At 43.3% G+C, this 27,245-nt stretch overlaps 2 protein-coding genes across 3 annotated transcripts; one reads left to right on the top strand and one right to left on the bottom strand.

Annotated features, from left to right (window-relative positions):
- Nucleotides 1-3,025: 3,025 nt before the first annotated feature.
- On the top strand, nucleotides 3,026-17,492 carry scg3 (secretogranin III). 2 transcript variants are annotated; one of them, XM_086225541.1, is made up of 12 exons: nucleotides 3,026-3,457; nucleotides 4,139-4,191; nucleotides 4,336-4,378; nucleotides 4,547-4,765; nucleotides 6,184-6,326; nucleotides 7,252-7,401; nucleotides 7,485-7,713; nucleotides 8,088-8,204; nucleotides 10,726-10,809; nucleotides 11,226-11,336; nucleotides 12,208-12,297; nucleotides 16,709-17,492. In XM_086225541.1, exons 1-12 carry the CDS (start codon nucleotides 3,355-3,357, stop codon nucleotides 16,825-16,827), a joined length of 1,461 nt encoding a protein of 486 aa, XP_086081667.1. In that variant the 5' UTR covers nucleotides 3,026-3,354; the 3' UTR covers nucleotides 16,828-17,492. The 2 variants fall into 2 exon arrangements, with proteins under 2 accessions (XP_086081667.1, XP_086081658.1); XM_086225532.1 differs by having other exon boundaries at nucleotides 4,547-4,777; nucleotides 16,709-17,491.
- Nucleotides 17,493-18,066: 574 nt separating this feature from the next.
- On the bottom strand, nucleotides 18,067-25,631 carry lysmd2 (LysM, putative peptidoglycan-binding, domain containing 2). The gene is made up of 3 exons (XM_086225554.1): nucleotides 25,181-25,631; nucleotides 22,613-22,962; nucleotides 18,067-18,237 (listed from the first exon to the last, which is right to left on the bottom strand). Exons 1-3 carry the CDS (start codon nucleotides 25,424-25,426, stop codon nucleotides 18,186-18,188), a joined length of 648 nt encoding a protein of 215 aa, XP_086081680.1. The 5' UTR covers nucleotides 25,427-25,631; the 3' UTR covers nucleotides 18,067-18,185.
- Between the last annotated feature and the right edge of the window lie 1,614 nt (nucleotides 25,632-27,245).

The raw sequence follows: 27,245 nt of genomic DNA, 5'->3' as shown, positions 1-27,245 counted from the left end.
AGATTTTGATATTACAAGAGGGATACAACAGATGTCAGGGGCAAGGAGTTACAAAAATAATCAGGTTTTGCTTCCTGTCAGTGACTAAACTGAGGGTAAAGTCTCGGTGTGCTGAAGAACTGTTCATGAATGAGGCCTGAGTATCCTAAAGCTGTTTTGCTGATGCATTGTTATGTTTGTTCTGCATGAACTTGATTGGAACAATGAAGCGCTATTGGGTGTAAAAAAAAACAACAACAAAAAACAAACTCTGAGAGACGAATCAGCCAATCACTGACCAGCATGAAGGTTAGCCTCAGACCTGCAGCTTTCATAGACCAGAGGATTAACATCACATCAACCAAATCATATCCCTTAATGCTACTAATGACTTGTCTGATGGAGCCCTACACACACACACACACACACACGCACACACACACACACACACACACACACACACACACACACACACACACACAACAACAACAGCAGCAGTAGTGCACTCATATTAAAACACAGCCATCCTTCAAGTATTGGTACTGATAAAATGTGTTTGTTGAAGACACGGAACTTCTTGTCTGTTTCGGCCAAGAGGGATGCTGTTGACCTTCTGGGAAGCAGTGTGACCAGAGACGGGCACTCAACCTCCCATCAGAGGTAGAGGCTGTGGTGAGTTTTCCTCCACCTGCCACAGTAAAGTCTTGGCAGGAGTTACGGGGCATGGTGAACTTGTTCCACTGTTCCATACCTCGAGCTGCGCAACAGCATCAAACTCTGGATGACGGCGAATGGGTCCTGGCAGCCACTCAGCCAACCTCCACTCCCAAAGAGTGCAAGTGCGTCTCCTTTGACTGGGAACTGCCATCCTCTACCTCTGTTCTGTGCTGGAGGGTTGGAGGTTCACAGCATTTGTGGACCTCCAACCTCCAACCCTAACCCTAACCGTAACCGTCACCCGACCCAAACTACTGACATTTGCCATGGCTGAGACAGCTGAATCAGTCCATCTGCCAATAGCACCAACTGCCCTTGAGTTTACTACAGAAATTAACTTTGGTGGGCAAGTACAACCTGGTTGTGGCCTGACTTTCCCGGGCCATCGCTGGAACCATCCACTCGGGCCTTTGGTGAAGTCTGTGGGGTCGTGTGTGGCCAACTATTAACAGTTCTTGTTTGGGACACTGAGTATGAGTTTAGTTGTGAATGCTGTTACAGTTAGAAGTTACTGTGTCTGCTCCTTGGTGAAGTGTGTTCAGCTGCTATGCAACTGTTACCCGGGAGCCTAAGAACAGTCTGCTGTGTGACTTGAGGCTTTTAAAAGATTAAACGACCCACCATTAGTGTTGCGTAAGAGGAGAGTGTTTCAGGTTTCCTGTAAAATTCATTCAAGAGAGACACAATAATATATTCAATTAACCAGTGTTTAATAAGTAAATAATCAGGAGATGCAAGTGGAGATGCATGTTGAAGCCAAGTGTGAACTGCTCACTTGTGATCAGATCCCATTGGGATGGGTCTGAGTTCCTGAAACTTCTCTTCAAGGAAATAAAATGTTCTTGCAACTCCACCACAACCTAAACTCCTGGGAAGATTATATAAACCACCCCAGTTCATCAATCGCACATTTTTTGTTTCTGTGAAAAACAGTCAACAGTGAAAAAATAAACAGTTTACTTGCACGGGAAGGTGAAATAAAATGCTGTGAGTTCTCAGCCAATCAGAAATGCTCAACTCTGCTGAGGAATTACTGAGTCTGAACTAGATTTTCACCCTGGTTCCTGCATTCAAAACATACAGAGTTCTCAGTTGGTAGAAATGTACACACACACACACACATACACGCACACACACACATACACACACACAAAGAGTTTGCACAGCTATCTTTCTTTGGACAGCCCTTGTCTTCGTCCTAAACCTAATTGATGCCCAACACAAATATAAAACTAGGAACTCAGAAATGATGCCGAGAAGTCCTCAGGGGTCAGTGTCCCAGAAAACGTCTCCATTAGGAACCGGAACCATCACACTCTTCTTTTCAACCCTGCTCGACACCAAAGGTTTTCATGACCTTGGGCTTCTGTTTACCAGAAACCTGAAAATAAAAGCAGTTCCTTTTGTTGTGACCCTCATTTTACAGGCTGCTGGAAACTCATCATGTCAGAGATGCGTGTCTACATCTAATTAGCGATTTAGCCAGTTTATGAGAGAACAGAGGCCATAAAACCGGCCTGATATGTGTCCCCTATGCTTGTGGTTGTAATCATCTGCCGTTTTAATAGCGGCTGCTATTGACTGGCTAGTGGACAGCAGAGATTTACAACCATGGCGCAGGTCGCCTCTGACGCACATCTCAGGCGCGTTTCCTGCTGTAACACTGCAAAAAATATGACACCATGTACAATTCCCGGAAAAAAATATGACATAGTATTTAAAATATTATGTTTTTACATAGGTATAAATGTATTGATCAGGTGAATCAGGTCATTTTGCCCATATTATTATTATTATTATTATCATTATTGTTACACCTTGAATGATACGGTTTAATGACATCTTTAAAGAATTCTGAAGGGAGAGCAAAAATGGAGATACAAACAACAGAAACTTGAGGAAATGTAAAAAGATCAAAACAATATCATCGAGGAAAATAATTCAAATAAACAAGAAATTGAAAATATCAACGACATCCAGATGAGAAATACGTCACAGCCCCGTCTTGACTGTTGGTGATCATTTCTGGGTTTGTTAAGGATCCATAAAAAAATAGAGAAACAGAAATATTTACTAATATATACCAACAAAGGCCCGGTTCTAGGAAGCAGATTCAGCTATTGAGTAGTCCCACTGCGCGGTTTAATTTCTGTCCTGCTTTCATGTCTCAGTCTGATGTGCAAAGTAAGAACTTGAAGCCTGTACACAGTAGAAACAACGGCCGTTCCTGCAGGGACCCTGCGAGCCTGTGGGGTGGACACTTTTTGCAGTGTTCCCCGCCTCCTCCTCCTCCTCCAGAGGGGGCTGGTCCTGGTGTAGTGAGCAGTATTACTGCCCGGCAGGGTGATGCTGCAGATCACACGGGGCTTGTCGAGCCTCTCTGCCGATCTGTTTGTGTGTCTAAAAAGGTGACCTGCTTTCAGCACCGCCGACAGCTCCAGTGCACAGCGGACATACGGCCAGTCTGTCAGAGTCAGTCAGTCAGAGTCAGCCAGTCAGAGTCCAGGTACCCAGCTCGCAGCCTCGCCAGCTTCAGCACCAGGTAGCGGCCAACCGGAGCGGAGCTGTCCACATTCAGCACTGTTCTTCTGGAGGGGGCTCAAGAGCAGAAGACAAAAGGGAAAGGTTCGCCTCCGGAGGCTCGCGGCTTGTTTCAGGATGGCGTCAAAGCACGTCGGTCTTTTCATCCTTTTCCAGCTTCTACTCCTGAGCGTAGAGAGCCAGATTTCAGCCTTCCCCACACCTACAGCCGCCGCTGCTGGTGAGTTGGCATTTAAACAGCCTGACATTCAATATGTGAAGATTCTCCCCGGGTGAGTAGATGCTCTCACTGTAACACCTACAATATGCTGACAGAACCTCCAACCCCACCCCCCACTTAGTTCCCAAAACTTTAAGAGCACCGAACCCGTACCCTGCGGGTTTAAAACAGATCATCGCCAGCGGGCCATCTCATCTGATAATTGAATTAAAAGGTAGCGGAGGGAAATTGAATCAAAATGCAAATAGAAACTGACATTGACCAGGACATTATAATTGCTCAGCAGGTTTTATAATTTCTGAAGATGTTGCTGTAAATCTGTTGATTAACAGAATGCAGCCACGCAGCTCAGCGTGAGTTGGGGTTTTTAATGGTCGTGGTGAGGCCGCTTCTGGTCTATTTTCGCCGCGGTTTAATCTTTTGTTTGATAATCCGATTAAGGTCTGCCTTTGCAGGGAGAGTTGGAAGAGCACATATAAGCATATGAAGTCTGACAACCCAAAACGCTGATGTGGGGGGGGGGGGTAGAATAAGAAATATAATTGAACAACACTAAAGATTTGTTTTTTTTTTAAAGATATTATTTATCTCTAATTTATTACCTACATAATGTCTTATGAAAAACGAATTCTTACTGACTCCATACATGTTTGTTTTGGGGTTTTTTTGTGTCTGTTACAGAAAAAACAGTGTACAACAGACAGCTGACAGAAGAAAGGCCCATACAAGAGCAGGTAAGACCCTCCTCCTCTGTCCTGTTGTGAAATTTCCATTCATTTTCTGGTCAAAAGAAGTTTGCACATTTCCTGTCAACATTACTGAGTCCAATCTTATTTTGTGAATGATAATGTTTTGTTCAACATGTGTCTTTGGCCCAGATTGCTGAGGCGGACAGTGTGAAGGCTGCAGTCCAGTCAGCTGGTAAGAGGAAACCTTATTGCCAATCAATTAATGACTTTATTTCTGCCTGCTGAGTGGCTTCATGTTGCAGCACTTCCAGGAAAACAGCCTTCATCTATTAAACCACCTTCCGGTGATGGCATTTCATGATCTCCCCTTGTCCATCATTTTGTCTCTGCCTCCATTCAGAGAGCAAACGTCCCCCTGTCTCCAAGGACGCAGAGTCAGACCAGGACGACTCCACGGTACTCAAGTCACTGGCTGACGACCAGAGGTCAAAAGGGACCACTGAGGTGCCGGAAAAAGCGGGTCAGAAGAAGGATCAGTACATTCCAGATGAGTCCGATTCCACCAAGATCCGCCGTCTGGCTGAGGACTACGACTCAACTAAGAACGGCATGGACTACGGCAAGTACCAGGGTACGCATACAGTAGCTGCTGTGGCAGGAGAGGCATGTCATGAGCTGCTGGCCCATGTCAGCGTAGAGAAGCTAGAGGTGGTGTGAGGGCAGGCCCCAGACCTCGTGCCTCTGTTTGACACCAGCAGGCCACCAAGGAGACATTTTAGGAAAGAGTTGGCAGAGAAAACACGTGCCTGTGATGGGAGTAAGCAGGGAGACTGAAAGAGAGAACACGTGGACATAGGAGAGAAAGATTATCCTCCCTCCCTGCAACACTGCAGCTCTGGCCGCTAATGCTAAACTACTGGAGCAGCAGTAAGCATTCTTTTATCTCTTTACGCAAGACAGACCTCTGAGACCACAGTGATGAAGTCCATTCTTGTTTCAAAGTTGCCTCTGAATACAGGCCATCCTCATGAAACCCTCAGTTTCCTGTGGAATTGATGTGTGCCTCGTCGGCTGATATCGTCTTCGTTCAGATCGACAACATCTGACTGTACTGACCTTTATTTCAGCATCATCGGCATAAAGCAGCATCTCTCAGACACCCGGCACTCAGTGCTGCACTTCATCAATTCACGTGGATGCCCAGCAATGACAAGCAGCAGGTTATGTTACATTTAAATTTGGAGAGCACAATGTGGATCTAATGTCTTATTTTGGAGAGCGTGATAGAAATAGAGCTTGAAGATGCAACACTGGTGAGTCCACCCACAAGTAGAGGCCAAGGTATGTGTGTGGACCTCAGATAGCAGCGGAGATAGTTATGAAATAGCCAAGCTGTTACACTCGAGGCTTTCTTGTTGAAAAATACAGATACAAAGATATCTTGAGTATGAGGAGTGTGCGATTTTTGTGCGATATGAAGGCAGAGAAAACTGGAAAATGTGCGTGAAGGAAGCACACACAGCTCCTGCAAAATTTGTGTAATTTGTTTGCCCAAAAAATGGGGTTGAAATCAGAGATGGGACATCAGAATCAGGTGCGATGATGTCACAGCTGCTCTGACATCAGAAGCGGTGTCTACATCTGCAAATGAGTAGCAGAATGAGATCAGACGGGAGCTGAAGAAAATGGGGACTTGGGGACGTCGCAGTTGAAATGTTTTTGAAGACATAAAATATCGAGTTTGTCCAGTTTTTCTTTTTTGATATTGATTAAAATATCAATTACAAGGAAAAAAAACTCTTAAGATCTCTGCTCTGCTATTGGAATTTGTATTGGCAGATTTGGATTCAATCAGAAGTGATGAAACAGGGAGTTTTTTTTCTGTCGTTGAAATATTCTTAAAATATCCAGCAATGTTGTTATCATTCAACGGTGTTCAGTCAGACAGATGAAACCAGACGAGCTTGACGTCAGGAGGAAGTTGAAGGGATTTCTAGAGGGTTTTAATAACTTGCCTCATGTGTGTCCTCCTCTCAGATGATCCGGAGAGCTTCCGTCAGGTGGACGGCACTCCGCTGACTGCAGACGACATCGTCCAGAAGATCGCTAACAAAATCTATGAGGAGGATGACAGAGGAGTATTTGACAGGATTGTCTCCAAGCTGCTCAAGCTGGGGCTGGTAGGTTGTGACGTAGCTTGTGGTTTGACCTTACCTCAGCAGGGTCCTCCTCTCCCGTCGTGTACTTACAGGAAGAGGATGAGGAACTGCCTGATTGATGGGTTCCCTGAGGCAGATCTTTCAGTGATAGTGATCAATATGGGCTACATGTAGATTTAAAGTCCGCGCACGTGCCTCTGTCCATCTCCCCTAACACGAACAGAGCTCGCACACAAGCAAAATACAACATTTCAGGCTGGCGATGGACCAGATGATAGTGGACGTTTCTTGTTTTCTGTTTTCTTAAGGTCTGCGTGTGTCTCACGGGGCGTGTGCCTCACAGGGCGTATGTCTCACAGGGCGTGTGTCTAACTGGGCGTGTGTCTAACAGGGCGTATGTCTCACAGGGCGTGTGCCTCACAGGGCGTGTGTCTCACAGGGCGTGTGTCTAACAGGGCGTGTGCCTCACGGGGCGTGTGTCTCACGGGGCGTGTGTCTAACAGGGCGTGTGTCTCACAGGGCGTGTGTCTCACAGGGCATGTGCCTGACGGGGCATGTGTCTCACAGCACGTGTGTCTCACAGCACGTGTGTCTCACAGCACGTGTGTCTAACAGCGCGTGTGTCTAACAGCCCGTGTGTCTAACAGGGCATGTGTCTAACAGGGCATGTGTCTAACAGGGCATGTGTCTCACGGGGCGTGTGCCTCACGGGGCGTGTGTCTCACAGGGCGTGTGTCTAACAGGGCGTGTGTCTCACAGGGCGTGTGCCTCACGGGGCATGTGTCTCACAGCACGTGTGTCTAACAGCGCGTGTGTCTAACAGCCCGTGTGTCTAACAGCCCGTGTGTCTAACAGGGCATGTGTCTCACGGGGCGTGTGCCTCACGGGGCGTGTGTCTCACAGTGCGTGTGTCTCACAGCGCGTGTGTCTGTCTGTTTTTCTATAGATAACAGACAGTCAAGCAGACACTCTGGAGTACCAAGTGGCAGAGGCTCTCCAGGATCTCATCACTAAAAATGCCAAAAACAACGAGATTGAGAATTCTGACCAAGAACTCAGAGGAGAGGAGGAGGACCAGGGTGCAGGAGCAGACTCGGTAAGACCTGCTGAGTACATGCTGGTGATGATGCTGATGTTATGAAAATAAGAACAGAGATGAACAAAAGAATGACCCTCCAGGATGCTTGGGAGCAGCCCACTCGCAGTTTCAACGATGACGAGGAGGAAGAGGCCGCGGATGAGACCGAGGATGAGGTGGACAGGGATGCAGAGGACGAAGGGGATGAGACAGTAGACAACACTTGGGACAAAGATCCTGAGGAGGGCAATGAGGTGAGCCCAGAGGACGGGCTCCAGGACCTCCAGTACTTCCCAAACTTCTACCGCCTCCTCAGAAGCCTCAATTCAGGTACCGGCCTACCCACGGGTCACTGATCACGGTATTGCTTCCAGGCTTCTTCTCCTGGGTAGCAGATCAAGAACAGGACTACAAAGCTGTTGTCATGGCAATAATGTTCTCAAAGATGAGTCAGTACTTGCTTTGTTCATCCCAACATGTCCTCCAAGGAGGTGCAGATGACACACATAAACACACGCACACACACACACACACACACACACACACACACACACACACACACACACACACACACACGCATCACTAATTAATGATAGTCCCATCATCCTGACTCCCACAGTCAAGTACAGCACAGTAACATTATCACCATGGCAACCTGTTACAAAAAAAAATGTTTTAATGAGGTTTCTTGTTTGCCGTTGTAGATCAAGACGTTCAGGAGAGAGAGACGCTGATCACCATCATGAAGACACTGATTGACTTTGTGAAGATGATGGTGAAGTACGGCACCATCACACCTGAGGAGGGAGTTTCCTACCTGGGTGAGACGCGTTCATATGTCAGCGTCAGCGCGGCGTCTGTCAGAATGGTTCATACGTCCTTTAACCACCATTTATCCCATGTTTTCTACACCTGTGTCTATATCTATATGCGTGTGTATATTTACATATAGAAATACATATATGTTTATATGTATTTATATTTACGTATATGTTTATATATTTCTATTATATAGAGAGAGGGAGAGATAGATTTGTGTGTATATTTATATATATGCATATAGAGAGAGCGAGAGTTAAAAAGTCCATCAATTCCACAACTGTAAAAAACTTAATCAATTACTCACTGTTTAGTAAATTCAGTCTAGATTGCTGAAAGAAAGGTTTCATTTCTTTTGATGAGTTATGGCTGCTTTAAAAACCAAGAATGAATGATTTATTTGGTATTGATTAAGCCACTCGAGAGTATTCAGAGCATAACGCACTTAAATATCTTACCAGAATTGTAGTTTATTATTTAACTGATCATTCTTGACATTCTAGTTTCACAAAATCGTTTTCATTAAAGGTTGGTTTTTATTTTTAATTTTTTTACTTTCCATCTTTTATAGTCACTCTCATTGGTGCCATGTCACAATGGTATAATTTACTTATACTAAAGAAATGCTTATGAGGAATGTTGTCATACCAAGGAACGAATTCGAATTAGGGGTAGGAATGAGAGGGCTGACCATGACACTGTGAGAACAACAGGAACTCAGTACAGTGACTCTGCAGACCAGAGGAAATACTCCTAAAATGAAAAAAAAGCAAGAATAATGTCTTTATTGTGGTGTCAGTTGCACAGAGTTTGATATGAAACAATGTAAGTTACGGGTATCATCTTAGATCTTCGTGGCCTAACACACACACGCTGAGTGGGACAGAGAGAGATGGCCACTTCTAGCATATATGCATCTAACCTCTTATCACTGCTCTCTCCTGGTTTTCTATACGTGTTGAACCAGGCTAGTTTTCCCTATCAGCCCCTGCAGTCGAGTGTAAAGCTCTCACAGACAGATTAGTGTCAGGGGAGTCCTATTTCCAGCCTGGTTTATGGCCGTCCCGTCAGTATCCAGAGAAAAGGTCACGAGGCAGTGCTGGTGAGGGAAGTCATCAGCTCTGTGAGCAGCAGCAAGCCCCAGACCTGACATCTCGCTCCTTGCTCTCTGTTTAAAATGACCATCAGGACTGGGAAGAGGCTTCATTTGAAAAATCCTGAACTTTTAGAAGCAGGAAACTTAAGAAAATTTATTTAAATTAATTTAATTTTAATTTTCTGTTCATTATCTAATGGGAGCAGAAATATAATCTGAAACCAACTGTCGTGGGTTGAGAATGTGTACAAAAGCTGTGACAGAGTGTTAAATCGTTTGTTGACCATGGAGGGATGATCGATACTCCTTCAGATGACCTCCAGTGGCGGCGGCAGAGAAAAATTGGCTTACGTCACATAGAACATAACAGCCTTTTAACAATGCATAGGAAGCGAGTTTCCCTGGCAGCCTCCCCTGGCTTTGGCCTTATAGTTTGTTACAGATTGTCAGGGACAACGGGACAGTTGTCACTATCGCCTAGCAACTGCCCCCGACTGGATACGGTGTTCCAGTGAGTGACCCAGGTACACAACTGAGCACACACAGCTGTCCTTCAGCTACAGAGAGCCAGAGATGCAGAGGAGAGGGAGGGAGGAAGACGAGCAGTGTGTGTGTGTGTGTGTGTCTGTGTGTGTGCGTGCATGCGTGCGTGCGTGCGTGTGTGTGTGTGTGTGTGTGTGTGTGTGTGTGTGTGTGTGTGTGTGTGTGTGTGTGTGTGTGTGTGTGTGTGTGTTTGTGTGTGGTCCAGGTGCAGGAGGTGGCATGAATCCACAGAGGAAGTGCAGGGAAGGAGGTGTGGTACATACTGTAGGAGAGCGTGGCTGTCGTGTGTGCGGAACTCCCCTTCATGTGATTAGCGATTATTAATCAAGTTTCCATGTTTCATCATCACCTTCAGAATCTGAACCAAAAACTGAAAACATTCTGGCATTTTCTCTGTGTGGAAGAAACCAGGGCATGGCCGGTCGTGGATTCATGTGGAGTTTGACATCATAATTACCCCAGCATTGTTGATCAGAGAGGACGTGTTGCTGTGGTTGTGTCATTTTGGACTGCAATGTTTTGAGTGACACACCTGAAGGGCTCCTGACCCACTGTTGGCCAACAGTTTGACACAGAGAAGCAGTACATGGTGTGACAAACATTATTAATTATATCAGAAGCGCCTGTTCTGATACAGCAGCAGTCTGGCCAGTATTCAGCATGCAATTCATAAACAAACGATCCACAGTGCAAGCAGTGCAAACTAGAATATTAGGACCGTCGTACACTCATCCCTCATTTGCGTTAACTGAATTAAATCCCTTCAAGCCTCTGAGTCACAGAGGAAGAGCTTGAGGCTGCCATTCATTGTCGGCACTGTGAACTGGTGACACAATGCTGCACAAACTTGAAATTAATATTTGTCCTGTCTCACCCACCCGCAGAAAACCTGGACGCTATGATTGCCATGCAGACCAAGAACAAATTGGGCAAATCTCTCGGGCCACCGGATTTCATGGGATCCAACGGTAGAGAGAATACTTTTTTTTATCAGAAAATATGACACATGGTTTGATCATTGCTCTATAAGTAAACCATATTTGAAATATAAAACCCGGTTATCATCTCTTCCGGGGTCTGTCAGTTCTTCAGACATAAAACTGATCTAGAAAGGTTCTTTTCTCTTGTCGAGCTCTTGATGACGTCTAGCATTTTGCTATTTAAATATCTGATCTATAAGTACTACACCACACATGAGGTACTTTAAGTTTTCTACGTACCGATTAACTGCAACAAATACTTTATTTATCTGACTGGTAGAAAAAAGCCTACCTCATCTCGATTTTTTGGTCTGCTCTTAAAAGTAAGAAATTTATCGAAAAACGTACTTGTTAATCAGACAAGCAGACTTTTATCCATTTTCAACATTCTGCTGTTGGTCTAGCAAAGAGTTTGGACGAGGACGACAACACAAAGGCCGAAGCCGCCAAGATGCAGAAGGAGTACGAGAACCTGAAGGACTCCACCAAGGAGGAGACGCTGTCAGCCGAGACCAGTCAGTCCACAACGCCGCTCTGATGACCCGCTAAAACTACCTGATTCACACTGAGCCGTTGAGAAGTGATCTAGGTTCTAGATCCAGCTTGACTCTTTGTTTCCTATGTGATTTAACTGCTTTGATTTTTTTTTTTCCTGAGGTCTCAAATAAATGCATGAATATAACTAAGTGACATCAATTCAGTGAATGAAATGAAGCAATCATCTCTGTGCTGCTTTAGTTAAGCGTACAAATGTGACGGTTGAGACCACCTCAGACCTTTTGTTGGGGCTCAGCAGGGCCGACGGCTCATAAACAACACCAGGGCGATCCCAGCTAAGACCCTGCTTGTCCCTGAACTAGGCCAGTTCAATAACAACAACAGGAAAGCCTATCAAAGCTGCCATTATTGTCTGTCAGCTCAATACACAGTCACACACACGCACAGAGGAGAGAAAAACAAAATGAAACACAGCGGGATTATCCTCTGGACATTTCAGCAGAGAATGAAGTAAATCCCACAAGGACAACTAAAATATGTGCTATGTGTTAACAGGCTGTGCAGAGTTACATAAGAATTTATGGAAGCTTTTCGGCTGTGTTTGAATTATTTAGCGGAATATTTTATTGAAAATTTGGTGAAACAATCTAATCCTGATCAGTCACAAGCCTCAATTTAGTTCTCATGAACCGAGTTCCCATCACTGCATAGATTTAAAAAAAAAAAATGAAGCATAAGTTTTGCTTGAGGAAAGTTTTGTGGGATAAATAATTAATAAATCTATGAGTGTCTTTCAAGGGAATTCTCCTCTGAGTACTGATGCTCTACACTAGAAGCCTTTTCAAACTCTTCTTGGATGTAAGATGTGTTCTTGTGTCTTCCCCTCAGATCGGCCCGGCAAGTCTGAGACGTATCTGGAGGCCATCCGCAAGAACATCGAATGGTTGAAGAAACACAACAAAGAAGAGGGCAAAGATGGTGAGACACACTCCCGTTCTTCGCGTATTGAAAGAGCTCAGCTGCAGACCTTGATCACGTCCGGCAGCTGAATCACGTCTGTGAATAACTTCATCGAGTCTAATGATGTCCTCCCCATCCGGCCTTTGCTGTGTTTTACGAACAAGAAAACATTTTCTCCTCTCTTGAGTCGTGGTGGGTCACAGGTGGGTCTAAGGTGACGCACAGAAGAACAAAACATTTAAAGCCTCTTTTGTTAACTTCAATTAGCAATTTAAATAGATTTATGGAAGTGGGAAATCTTATGAATATGGATCATTCTTCAGGAGTCTGTCCTAATTACCCGTGATGCAGCGGTTTTGTCCTGAGACAAAGGTCCCCTGAGTTAATCTCGCTACCTGTCCCTCAACATCTATGGCGTGTGTGGATCCAGTCATGTATGACAAAAAGAAATGTCGCAGAGACTGAATCCATTTGCACTTCTAACGCAACAACAGCAACAAAAAACATCATGAAAAGACCATCAAATCTTTGTCACTGGATGCTTCCCTTTGAATATTTTGTCATACCTGAAAAAGCCAGGGCTGCACGGTGGTGCAGTGGTCAGCACTGTGGCCTCACAGCAAGAAGGTGCCGGGTTCGAGTCCCGGCTCCAGCATGGGATCTTTCTCTGTGGAGTCTCCATGTTCTCCCTGTTCCTGTGTGGGTTCTCTCTGGTACTCCAGCTTCCTCCCACAGTCCAAAGACATCAAGAGGGGACGAGGCTGATTGATACTCTAAATTGACCGTAGGTGTGACTGTGAGTGTGAATGGTTGTCTGTCTCTATGTGTTGGTCCTGTGATGGACTGGTGACCTGTCCAGGGTGAACCCCGCCTCTCACCTGAAGGCTGCTGGGATAGACTCCACCCCCCCGCGACCCTTAACAGGAATAAGCGGAAGACAATGGATGGATGGATGGGAAAAAGCCAAGAAAATGTTGCTGCTCTCCAAAGCTCAGGGCACTGATCTCTCAACAGGGTGATAGCCATCCATCTCTTTGAGCCGCTTCAATAGGAGGAGGAGTCAGAACGTACCAGATCAGCTGACTGCTAGTTAGCTTAGCAAAGGGAACAGGAGTGGATGGGGAATTAGACAAAACTACATGCTTTTTTTTTTAATAAATTTTATTTTACAGAGACATATACACAAACACAAACATACTTGTACACACAAACGTATTCAAAATAATAATAACATTTTTTTTAAATGAGACATAATCAGATAAACAGCACGCTTCCAGTACTTTCCAACCCTAGCCATCCCTCCCCGTTACTCCTTTTTAATGATTTCAGGCACCTAAGCTCATCAAATCTCAACAAGCCAACTTCCTAAACAACAATAGCAACAACAACAACAACAAAAACTAAACCAAAACCATGTGCACCATAATGACAGTAGATAATTTTCTAACGGAACCCAAATGTCCACATAACCCCGGTCATTATTTTCTAATCTAAAGACCATTTTCTCTAAATTTATTGTCTCCACGGCCTCAGTGACCCATTCCTTCCCGGAGGGAGCCGTGGAACAAATCCAGTGGTTCATGATTATTTTTTTAGTAATCATGCACAACGAGAGGAAGACCCATTTTTCTCCAGGTGAAACTTTTTTTAAATTATGTGAATCCCCTAATATACATGATTCTGGTGTCAGTGGAATGCTTTTGTTGATCGGGTTCACGGCCCGTTTTGTGATGCCAAACCAAATTTCTTTTATTTCATGGTAGTCCCAGAGTAAATGGAGCAAGGTTCCATCGGTACTGCCGCATTTTGGACAGCTACTGTCCTCTTGTAAGCCCATTGTAAATAGTTTTGAGGGTGTGTAATATAATCTGTTGAGTATTTTGAATTGTCTTAGTTTGTTTTTTAGACATGGAAAGGGTTGCCTTGCATTTTTCCATGTATCATTCCAGGACAGCTCTTCCTCCCGTTTATGCAGATCTCTGGCCCTTTTTTTTTTTGTCCAAACATCAAATTGATCACCGCTACTATCATTTAAAGTTGAATACCATAACTTAACTATGTTTTTGTTTCACAGATCATGACTGCGTCGAACATTTTCAAATCTGTGTTTGCAGTTACACACATAATTCAATAGAATGCTGGAGAGTGATATAGTTCAAGTACTCGCTCACTGGGATATTATAATCAATGATTAAATCATCAAATTCTTTTCAACGATTGTGGTCATCATTAGAGAGTAAATGACAAAGCTTTGTTACTCCATTATCCTTCCATATTTTCCAATCGATAATCTAATCTCTTCAGAATGTTGAATGATACTTCAATGGGAGTGCCGGCCAGGATCTTAGGCAATGATTTCATGGAGTATAGACATCTTGAATCAACATTTAAATTCTGTAGCGTATACCCTTCAGTGGTTTTCCAGTTTTTAGTCACATCAGGGTCCAAAAACCTATGGACTTGCTGACAACCAAATGATAGGTAATAATGGAAGGAGCTGGGGAGCTGCAAACCACCTTCCGTGTATGGATTGGACATCCTCAGATATGAACACGGTCATCAAACCAGGCTTCTTGTATTGTACTGGGCAGCATTCTCAAGATGTAACGAAACTACGTCCTTTAACGAAGCAGTGCCGAAGTGATCATTGTACGAGTGATGCTCGGCCAGAAATCAAAGTGAACCAACAGTTGATGCTCAGTGGCCTGATCTAATGTGCGCAGATCAATATTTGGTGCCAAAAAAATAATTCAGTCAGTGCAACAGATAGAACAGGGTTTGACCCAGATTCCTGGCTGCCTCTTGAAAACCGCAGAGAAAGAAAAAAAAAAAGCCCGAGAGTGAGTTTACAGTACTGATGAGCAGATGGGAGCTGCAGGGCCGTAGCAGCAGGGAACTTTTGTGTGGTGCTCATCTCCAACCTGGCTGTGTATGGGCTACTTCATTAGCATTCTAGTGTGTGTAGCGGTTGTCTGGGACAACAGGGGCCTCCGTGCCTGCCTGTCAGTGCGGAGGAGACAGACAGATAATGGTACGAGAACAGACGAGCTCAGTCTGGAGTCTAAATGCTCACCCAATATTCCTGGTAAGGGACTCTCAGCAGCCAGCATGAAGAACATTAGTTCCTGCTCGTCCAACACTCTAAATTTCTCCCTCTACTTTCTCTGCATTTCTTCCTCTTTAGAGAAGGTACAGCTGGTGGAGAACAAAAGCCTTTTCAACCAAAAACAATGCCATAGAAACAGAGTGCGCCTGCTAGGCCATTTATTGTGTTTACTCTACCAGAAGAACCCATTAGGACAATCACAGGGCGTGTAAATGTGTGTGTGCGTGCGTGCGTGTGCGTGTGTGTGTGTGTGTGTGTGTGTGTGTGCGCGCGCGCGCCTACACATGACACAGATTAGCCAGAGCAGCAGATGGACGGAGAGGCGACATCCTGATTTCGGTTCTGGACTTGTGACAGTCAGGGCAGCAAAGAGCAGCGCTGAGTGTTAATCCCTCACACAGGTCTTGTTTGTCAGTAGTGAACCGCGTCTCAGAGCAATCAAGTACATCACTGCTCGAGCAGAAAAGCATACGCGCTGTCCTCTGTCCAGCTGTCCCCTCTTTACTCATCAGAGCAGAGACGGCACTGTTTGCTTTTCTTGCCGTGGTTGATGATACCGAGTCGGTTCTTCTCTAAAAGAAGCCCCATCCTGCTGGGATAATGACTTTAGAGCAAAGTGAGTCCAAGCAGTGTGTCTAGAACTTGGTGAATTGTTGTAAATTGTTTCCTTCAATTGAATTGTTTGATAAGTGTAACCTGTTAAGTGTCCGTCACCAATCTTTCTGCCTTTCTGTTTCATGTTCTTGCTGGTTATATTCTCCAGCAGACGTGCTAACTCTGACCTTAATCCGTCCTGATCATGAACGACAGCCACATTATGGCCTGTTTGGGTGTCTTGTCTTAAGAAGACACTTCGGGATACAGTACACAAATAATCTGAAACAAAACACATTGAATACTGCAGTACATGTTGAAAAAGGAGTAGGAGGAAGTTTTACTCCTACCTCTTATCTTCAGCTCATGTATGGAAAGTTAGAAACATCGTCCTGATCCTTTAAACAGTACAAACCAACCCAATTTATAAACAAATATCTCTAGTCTATGTACAACCAGTACAATCTCTAATATTAAGAAGATCCCTATTTTATATACAACCCAATATAGTACGTAAATATAAATGCTACCCTAATTCTTTACCCACCCACTGTTTTGACAGCTAAGTAAAATCTCAAATTATAACCCTCGTTCTTTTCTTTATGCACTGCTCTGAATTCAAGCAGATCATTAAGTTCAAGCATCACGATAAGATTCTGTTGTCTTATGTGTCCTGGATGTTTCACTTCCTTTCTCAATTATAGACACGTTATTTCCTTTTTTTTACAGATTATGACTTGTCAAAACTGAAGGACTTCATGGACCAGCAGGTGGACGCTTACATCGAGAAGGGCATCATCACCAAGGACGAGGGCGACACCATCAAGAGGATCTACAGCAGCCTGTGAATCCGCCCTCCGTCCTCCAGTCTCAGGCCTGAAATACAGGACTACTCCCTCCAACAGAACCTTGATTCTTGCAGTTTTTTCCCCCAGCATGGTACTGTGTACTAATAACTACCTGCTTAGAGGAACTTCTTTACCCTCCCATAGAATTATCAAGAGAAGGGATTTAATAACGACAAACAAAGCAGTAAAATGACTCATTTGCTCTCCGTTTACATCCCAGAGTGTTAATCTAGCATTGTCATCCACTGCTGTTTCTAATATATATTTTTAAAAACACATATATCAACTTTTACTCATTATGTGTGATGTCTTAGCCTACTATATTTCTTTATCTATTGTATATGTAAGACCTTAATGTACTCTTGCTTCTTATTTGACCAAAAACATGTTTTGTAGTCAGCGACCCTTGACTCCTTTGTTCTGTTCTGCTGTAATAACTCTTGAGGCCCACACGGGGGCGATGTCTGAATCATTTCTCTCTGCATGTGTCAGCGATAAACATTTCCATCTCTTTAAAGACACCAGATGAGATATTTTTAAATGTAAATATGTGATTTTTTCTTCCTGGAGTGCAAAATCAATTAAAACATTGTCTTTTCTTTACTTCTACTGGCATTGTCATGACAAAACGTCGGGTCTTTGGTCTTTAAATATGTATTTATTCTCCCCAAATAAAAGCAATAGTCTTTAGAAGCACAATAAAACTGTAACAGACACGTCTCCACACACATAAATAATACATTCACACTTCAAAAATAGAGCAAACCCTTCTGTTACTCCCCTGGACACACTCCTGAGGCAAACGAGAGGCTTGAGTCCATCCACGCTTCCAGTGTGGGGCACACTCATACAGGGTAAACACCGAGGACCAAGGCTTGGATATACTTTGAAAGGTACTATTCCAGGAGGGGATTCAGAAAATCAGAAGCACTAGTTTGCAAGTACCATGAGCTAATCCTTCTGAAATCTCTGAGTGTGTGTGTGTGTGTGTGTGTGGGGGGGGGGGGGGGTGTGCAACAGGTGGGTTCTGTACAGCAATATATGATAAAGCGTCCTTAGATATAAGATGCCCATAAGTGCTGAGTCTCCCAGTAAAATGGTACAAAACAACAATAATCACACACACATTGTAACAATTACAATTGTAATAATCAATAAAGAAAAGGCAAAAAAAATAACACATTTGTTCAACATAGGTTCATAAAAGCAGAAGGGGAAAGAAAAAAAATCATGAAGATGTTGTGTCATAGTTTGTGTGTGTGTGTGTGTGTGTGTGTGTGTGTGTGTGTGTGTGTGTGTGTGTGTGTGTGTGTGTGTGTGCGTCTTAAGATGGGGCTTCAAGTAAACATACTCGTCCTTTATATCTCCTGGTATGATGTAGTGGGGGCAGCGTAACTCTCCTCATGGTTCCTGTGAATGAGAAAAACACAAATGAGGTTTACTCAGTGGAAAATGTTCCAGCAAGGAATCACATTTCAAATTTCCTGAGGCAGACTGGTCAACAGAGTGGAGGCGAGTGTGTGAATAATGGATGAGGCTGATCAAACAGCCGCGCTGGTCACAGCTGAGGGCTCCTCTGTACCACATACACATATACATATACACACATATATATACACACATATATATGTATATGTATATATATATACACACATATATATGTATATATATGTGTATATATATACACATATACATATACACACATATATATACACACATATATATGTATATATACACACACACACATATATATGTATGTATGTATGTGTATATATGTATGTATGTATGTATGTGTGCGTGTGTGTGTGTGTGTGTGTGTGTATATATGTATATGTATATATATATATATATATATATATATATATATATATATATATATATATATATATATATATATATATATATATATATATATATATATATTATGGCATGCCGTTCAGGAAATGAATGTTTGAATATATTGAGTGAACCTCTGAATATATTGAATGAAACTCTGAATATATATATATGAAACTCTGAATATATTGAATGAAACTCTGAATATATATATGAAACTCTGAATATATATACGAAACTCTGAATATATTGAAATAAACTCTGAATATATATGAAACTCTGAATATATATATGAAACTCTGAATATATATATGAAACTCTGTATATACGAAACTCTGAATATATTGAAATAAACTCTGAATATATATATGAAACTCTGAATATATACACAAAACTCTGAATATATTGAAATAAACTCTGAATATATACATGAAAATGTGAATATATTGAATGAAACTCTGAATATATATATGAAACTGTGAATATATTGAATGAAACTCTGAATATATATACAAAACTTTGAATATATATATATATATATATATATAATGAATCCTGAATATATCGAGTGAAACTCTGAATATATTGAATGAAACCCTGAATATATGGAATGAAACTTTGAATATATTGAATGAAACTTTGAATATATTGAATGAAACTTTGAATATATGGAATGAAACTTTGAATATATATAATGAATCCTGAATATATGTAGTGAAACTCTGAATATATATATGAAACTCAACTGACGTCAGACTTCACGGCAGTGCCTGCGGGCGGCCATGTTTTTCCTTCATAAAAAAGCAGAACTATTAACGGAACACTCTGCTGTGTGTAGAGGTCCGTATTTAGATCTGTATGGTTCGCTCGATATAGTTTTCAGGTGGTTCAATGAAAGTAAAACAGTGATCATATTTAGATCTGTATGGTTAGCTCGATATAGTTTTCAGGTGGTTCAATGAAGGTAAAACAGTGATCGTATTTAGATCTGTATGGTTCGCTTGATATAGTTTTCAGGTGGTTCAATGAAGGTAAAACAGTGATCGTATTTAGATCTGTATGGTTCGCTTGATATAGTTTTCAGGTGGTTCAATGAAGGTAAAACAGTGATCGGCCGTGCGTAATGGCACTGCGCTCTGACGCGGCACTTCTCCGGGACTGGAGAAGCTGCTGCGGCTGCAGGGATTTCGTGAACTGAAAGGGTAGCTCTTCATATATTGTTCATATACAGTAAGAATCGCCCACATTCATAGACCAATGCAGGCTGAACGTAAGTTTAGTACTGAACATATTTGATGATCAGCGACACATCGTCAGCTTTGGACACGTTACTCACACAGCGGACTGTGGACAGACAGACAAATGCAAATGAGATTTGCCGACACCTTGAATATATTGAATGAAACTATGAATATATATATATGAAACTCTGAATATATTGAATGAAACGCTGAATATATTGAATCAAACTGTGAATATATATATATGAAACTCTGAATATATTGAATGAAAATCTGAATATATGGAATGAAACTGAATATATATATTCAGAGTTTCATTCCATATATTCAAAGTTTCATTCAATATATTCAGAGTTTCATATATATATTCAGAGTTTCATTCAATATATTCAGATTTTCATATATATATTCAGAGTTTATTTCAATATATTCAGTTTCGTATATATATTCTGAGTTTCATATATATATTCAGAGTTTCGTATATATATTCAGAGTTTCATTCAATATATTCAGAGTTGCATGTATATATATATTCAGAGTTTCGTATATATATTCAGAGTTTCATATATATATTCAGAATTTCATTCAATATATTCAGAGTTTCATTCAATATATTCAGAGGTTCACACAATATATTCAAAGATTAATTTCCTGAACGGCATGCCATAATATATATATATGTGTGTGTATATATATATATATGTGTGTGTGTGTGTGTGTGTGTGTGTATATATATGTATGTGTATATATATGTATACACACGTATATATATATATATATATATATATATATATATATATATATATTATATATATTATATATACACACATATATGTATGTGTGTGTCTATATACATATATACACATACATACGTTCTCCGTTCACACACACGCACACACACACACACACACGTGAGAGAGAACACAAGCAGGTTCAGACTCAGTGTCAGAACTTCTTGAGATGACAGATGAGAGGAAACACTGAAGAGGAAAGAGAAGCGTAAGCAGGCCATTAGGGTGGTTTTCCATTTGTGGTCTTTGACATTAGACTAGACGAGACAAGACGAGACGAGACGAGACGAGACGAGACGAGACGAGACTCTGACTAGACTGATTAGCCTCGACTCTAATTGACTAGACTAGACTGACTAGATTCAACTGGATACCAGTGAGCTGGAGGGAAGAGTGGATCAGCCTGTACCATGACACAGATCCACTATCAAGGGCTCATGGCAACGAGGTCGCAGCCCAGCGGAGACCAATCAAAGGTTGTGGCGGATCAACTGTGTCCAACTTGAGTTCACTCAGCCTGTCATGATCTACCTACCACGTTTGGAGTTTGTCACCTGGATGTTTAACCCCCCCCCCAGGTCTTGCTGACTGTCCAACCTCCTCAGGGCAGTGAAATACCTTAATCACAACCATCTGATGAGCTTAAAGAGAGAACAAGGATGGCCTGCTCATCCCTCGCAACTCTGGAATGTACACTTGTTTGTACTGGCAAAACCACTGATCGATTTAAATTAATCACTCACAGAAAAATAATGCTTTATGAAAAAGAATAACCTCAACATGTCCAGGGTGAACCCCACCTCACGCCCAAAAGCTTCTGGAACAGAAGAACATAAATATTCTTTATAAGGAGAGCAGTCGTGTGGAGGATTGTTGGCCTGCACTCCTATAGCAGTCTATGTGAACAATCTTTTTATAGAACTGTAGCACCGTTATTCAAAAAAGGTGCCACCTCTCCCAGAGATCAGACACACACAGTGAAGCTGCCGCGAGGAAGACGGCCGGGAACGAGGGCGCCAGTATCCGTTCACACACCCTCAGAGCCTGGAGAGGAGAGTGCTGGAATGACTCAGTGTCTCTGTATGAATGTGTGTACTGCTGAGAGGACCACTGTCCCAACACGCAGCATCAGGAAAACACTTCAAGCCTGACAGCCAAATACCTGACACTTGCACAATGAGGTATCTGACTAGCACAGCCGCACTGAAACACGCCGGATTCCCATCTTCCATTCCTCACTTGCCACGTCACTCTGTTACAGCCACTTCCAGTTCCATCCATCCATCCATTTTCTTCCACTTATGCTGTTAAGGGTCACGGGGGGGGGGGGTGGAGCCTATCCCAGCAGCCTTTGGGTGAGAAGCGGGCTTCACCCTGGACAGGTCACCAGTCCATCTCAGGACCAACACATAGAGACAGACAACCATTCACACTCACAGTCACACCTACAGTCAATTTAGAGTATCAATCAGCCTCGTCCCCTCTTGATGTCTTTGGACTGTGGGAGGAAGCTGGAGTACCAGAGAGAACCCACACAGGAACATGGAGAACATGCAGACTCACACAGAAAGATCCTGTGATGGAGCCAGGACTGGAACCTGGTACCTTCTTGCTGTGAGGACACAGTGCTGACCACTACACCACCGTGCCGCCCCACTTCAAGTTCTTCAAGTCTAAATAAGTCTGTGAGCAAAAAGCTGCTTTTTGGGGGGGGGGGGGGGTTGCCCTTATAGGAAGGCTTCAAATCTGCATGGTCACACCACAACTAGTGAGCATTTCTCATTTCAGTGTCATTGATATTATAAATAAATGAGGAAGAGAGAAGGTGACTGGGTGAGACAGGGTCATCAGAGGAAGTGCACTCCAGCAGTTGGTGCACGGAGGAAATAAGCAGCAACTTCATCAGGCCTGGCTCACCTCACTTCCTCTTCTTTCAGCCTGCGCGCTGCCTGCTTTGACTGTTTGATTTGCAAGTCCAGTCTGTGTAAGAAGTCTTTGGCTGAGAGCTCCTCTGGTTGGGGCTGGGGGGCTGTGGAATCTCCAGTGGGTGGTGGTGAAGGAGGTGGCGAAGGTCCTTCAATATCCTGCATCACAACACAGGGTGTATCCGTCTCCTGACACGTTACATCGCTCTCCCCGTCAGGAGACTCCAGAGACAGTCCATTAAATATGGAGCACTTCTCCGACACCACGGGGATGTTGAGGCTGTTCTTCAGGAAGATGCAGTCGTTGCTGAACAGCTTGTTGGCTCTCTTGATTTGCTCCATCTGGTGGATCAGAGCAACAGAGAGGAGGACAGTGTGAGGAGCTGCTGCTCTGTGCTGACCACCACAGCTACCACGTGATACTGCCACGTCCGCGAGCTGAGACCCTCGACTCAGCAGCAACTACAATGTGTTTCTGACATTTTATCAACACAAATATCAGAGCTGGCACTGATTCAGCGCAAGCAAAAGTCTTACCTTACACCTGCACTGTCAGAGGGAGAAGGTTCACCTGGAAATGCACCCTCGACCGTCCCAGCACACAAACTCTGAACTGAAGCTGACTGAGTAGATGTTTAAAGACTGTTCGGGTTCACTCACGGCAATATTCTGGAATTAATCTGACTAAGATTTACTCTGAATAAGACACCGCCATGTAAACAGCAACAACTTGAACAAGGTCACAGTCAGCAGAAGTACTCATGAGACTGAGACCAGCAGCATTCTGATTTTAGTGCACTGTTAAAAAGGTACGAGAGAAACAATTTTAAGAAAACAAATGTTTTTTAAAGAAACTAGTTCGTCTACATCAGTGTTCGAGAGGTGCACAAAGGCACCTGAGAAAATTATTATACTGCTGAAATACTAATAAGCACATTTCTGACAGGGTTCATAGTGGAGGATCTCTGAGCCAGCAGCATGGACACGGTGGTATCACGTGTTATTAATGCGTCAGCGACCACGAGCTCAGGAGAAACAGCTGAGAAACGGCTCAAATACTGCCGGGCCAGCAAAGGAGCAAGACGGGGGTCAATACTGGCTCAGCATCCCTGCGTGGGTGTGAGCTGTCAGCCGCACCGAGGCGCCCACTTCTCTGCTGGACAGCTAAACTCGAAATATTGTCTCAATTAGAATCCCGTCAATCCCTGGATCATCGTCATCCATAGAAACACTCTGGTAGACACCGACGTTTTATGCCTCAGCCCCACCGGCCACCAAGCCCACAAAGGTGGTAAAGGCTAAAGTAGGCTTTTGGTGCCCCAAATGAAAGGTCGGAGAGGTCACTGAATGAGATCCTACTAATCAATATGCAAGGAGTTGAATCATTTCTCCTGCGCTTGTTTTTCCGTGGTCGTATTTTCAGGTTCATCAACTCTGCACTGCTAACACTGTCAACCTTTGCTGTACATTTCAAGCAGTGTGTTGTAACTGTTTTGGTCTTGATTTACGTTTTCCGATCCCTTTGAAAAGGAGACGATTCGTCCCAAGGGAACATCCATCAATAAAAAATGTTGCGTCTCCTGAGCAGGACTTCTCCAGCTGGGGAAGCTGGAAGCACACGCGCCACAGCGCCTGCAGCTACTCTGACTGCTGCGTTTACTTTGATTGCTGTTCATCTTATTTCATAATCGCCCTGTGCGTTCTTGGCTCTTAAAATAGCTACAGTACTCCTTTGGCGTCGACATGTAGCTATGGTGCTAACCGTAGCATCACTGTCCTGTGATCTGGAATGTTGAACTAAAAGGCACCAGGGCACTGAGATGCCTGGGAAGCCGGGGCACTCTTACTGAGCAGGGTCGCAGCGGGCCACCCGCGTGGAATACTTCACATTGTGTACACATTGTTCGGTAGTAGCTGCTGCTGAACTCTACGTTTTCAGTTTTGTCTGCTGTGTAAAGGGGTTCCGAGTTTCAGTATCACAACACTGTAATGAACTAGCATTTACACCCTTTAATTGTTTTTCATCAGCTTTGGGTTCAACAAGACACGCTGGAGTCCTCCTGAGCAAACCACCACCCCCTCCAAGGGTGACAGGCCACCTGGGTGCTTCTGTCAATGTGGACCATTTTCTTCACATATGTGAGCGTGCCAGGTTAGACCAGCCGCATTTTGCAGAGACACTCAAGATGAGCCAAAAACACAACAACAACAACAACAACAACAACAACAACAAGGGTAATACAGTGAACAGAGCAGCAGCACTGAGCTGAGCTGTGAGCCTCATCACAATCAAGCACTTGCTGTGCTGAGTGTTGTTCTACATCAAGTCAACTGGGCACCGGCAGGCCGGCGGGACCAGTGGAGCTGCCACTCTAGCGTCGGATTCCTCTGAGAGAGTTGACACACTTTAAAAAGTGTGTGTGCTGGGCTAAGCGACAGAAAACGACCCCAGCCGGTGAGCAGTTGGCGTGGGAGCTGACAGCTCTACCCTGAGCCGACCAGATGCAGCGAGGCACAGGTCTGGATTTGCATCAGCACAAACATCCAGATAGCATCTTACCGTAACACCGTATTTAAGCGCAATCCCTTGCAGGGTATCGCTGCCTGTAACCCGATGCTCAATGTACTTCTCTCCCAGAGAGGCCGCGACGCTGGCGGTGCTCCCATAGGAGCGGATCTTGGTCCGGGCCAGGCTCTGGGACAGTTCACTCTCTGATTCAGAACCGGACCTGGACCGAGGGAAGATGGGCTGGCCAAATCGTCCTCCTCCATCCCGGATCGGCAGGACGGGCGAGAACTCCGCCATCTTCTCTTGAATAAATGAAGCCCGGTCGCGTCGGTGGGTTTCAGCGGACCCCTGGACTCGCTGCAGCCGCGTCAGTCGCCGGTTCAGGACGCAGGGGGGTTCCCATCCCCGGTCATGTTACGCATGTCAGTCCTGGGAGCTGCAGCCATGTTCGTGGACCACTGCCTCACTGGTAGCTTTAGCCACCCGTATAGTTGACGACATGACGTACATTACGTCGGTACGTCCAGTCAGGAAGAACTCAGTTTCCTGTTTGGCTTTCAAAAGAAAATTGAATACCTTAAACACAAGCGTACTAACGTAATAATAATAATAATAATAATAATAATAATAATAATAATAATAATAATAATAATAATAATAATAATAATAATAATACAAGTAACAAGTATTGTTGTTAGTAGATTTTTTTGAACTGAAAACTCTTTTTTAACATCTGGAACAGTGTGAATATTATCTTCAAAAATAAATAGTTATTTTACCAACATGGGTAGACATGCTGTTATATTCGTTACCAGCTCGGGATGCTAAGGGGCAGTTACTTCAAGATGAAGAATTTCTCTCTAAATTTAATCTAAAAGTTTCATACAAATAATATTAATTGTTAATTTGTGTTTTTAAGAAGCTCAGAGACCAATAATTCTACAGTGGAGCTATTTTATTATTTACATAGGAGAAATAGATTTTGCAAAGAAAGGATACACAAATGAATACTTCCGAAACTGCTTACAAAGTCTAACTCTGCTCCCTGACTCATATTTTAGACTATGGAGAGATCGACTGGCATTGAGGTTGGCTGGTTGAAAAGGTTTTGTCTTGGTAATAAATTAAAAGAAGCCTAATTTAAAATTGTACATTAAATTTCACCTTCATTTATGGGTTTATTTTCTCTGTAGGATTATCTATACCGCATGGCATCGATGTATTGTATACATTTTTTGTATGTAAGTAGATTTTGTTTTCAATACCACGAGGTCCTCTGTGGAACCACTCTTATGACAAAGAAAGTAATTCCGATAGAGAAGCTCGTGGAATTCCTGGTACTAAATTATATAGCAACAAAATATGTGGCACAGCAGTTCCACTTGGAAAGTCACAAGTCCTCAAGGATGTCACTCAGGTGTTTGGTAACAACTGTGGACTGCTTAAGGTGGTTGTTTGTTTTTGTTGTTGTTGTTGTTTTTACTGGCTGGCTTTCTGTTTCCTCTGTTCCCAAATTTCTCAAGTTCTTCCCTGGCCAGTGTGAAATGCAGCCTGGTTTTGCATAACAAATGATATCAACCCTTAAAACTGCTGTAACTGCAGTGGTCGGTCCTGCCACATCACTCAGGAACCTTTGAGATGAACGCGGTTTCAGAGGAGAACTAAGAAAGGGTTCAAGCGTGAACTGGCCGTGCCTCCAAAGGTTTTGTGTAGCCATTGGTGATCTAATAGTAACCATTTATGCGACATGGAATGGTCTTCTTCCGTCACCATGAGCGAAGCATTTCTACAACACAAACTTACAAATTTAAAACCAAAATACAGTTTTTATTAACCGATCCCAGCGTTCACATAGTGTATAAACCGCTTTGGCAGGACATAAGTGGGTCTACGCGTCTCTGAAAATTAAAAGCAAACACCAGAAAATTATAAAAATGAGCAACACAGAGACTCACTAACGAACTAAATCAAATACATTTTCAGGCACTTCACTCAAAGTCCATGCGCTTTTTAGACCTTTAAAACTGCTGGAAAAAAAATCAAAAAGTGAAAGTTTGAGCTGGAAATGCTCTCTGGCCAGTTGTGTGCTGCATCAGGTGGAGACCACAACAGAGAA

This window comes from Aulostomus chinensis, chromosome 2 (assembly GCF_037954235.1).
Source record: "Aulostomus chinensis isolate RoL2024-O1b breed Wild chromosome 2, RoL_Achi_v1.0, whole genome shotgun sequence".
Classification (NCBI taxonomy): Eukaryota; Metazoa; Chordata; class Actinopteri; order Syngnathiformes; family Aulostomidae; genus Aulostomus; species Aulostomus chinensis.
This window is presented reverse-complemented; position numbering and strand designations above follow the sequence as displayed.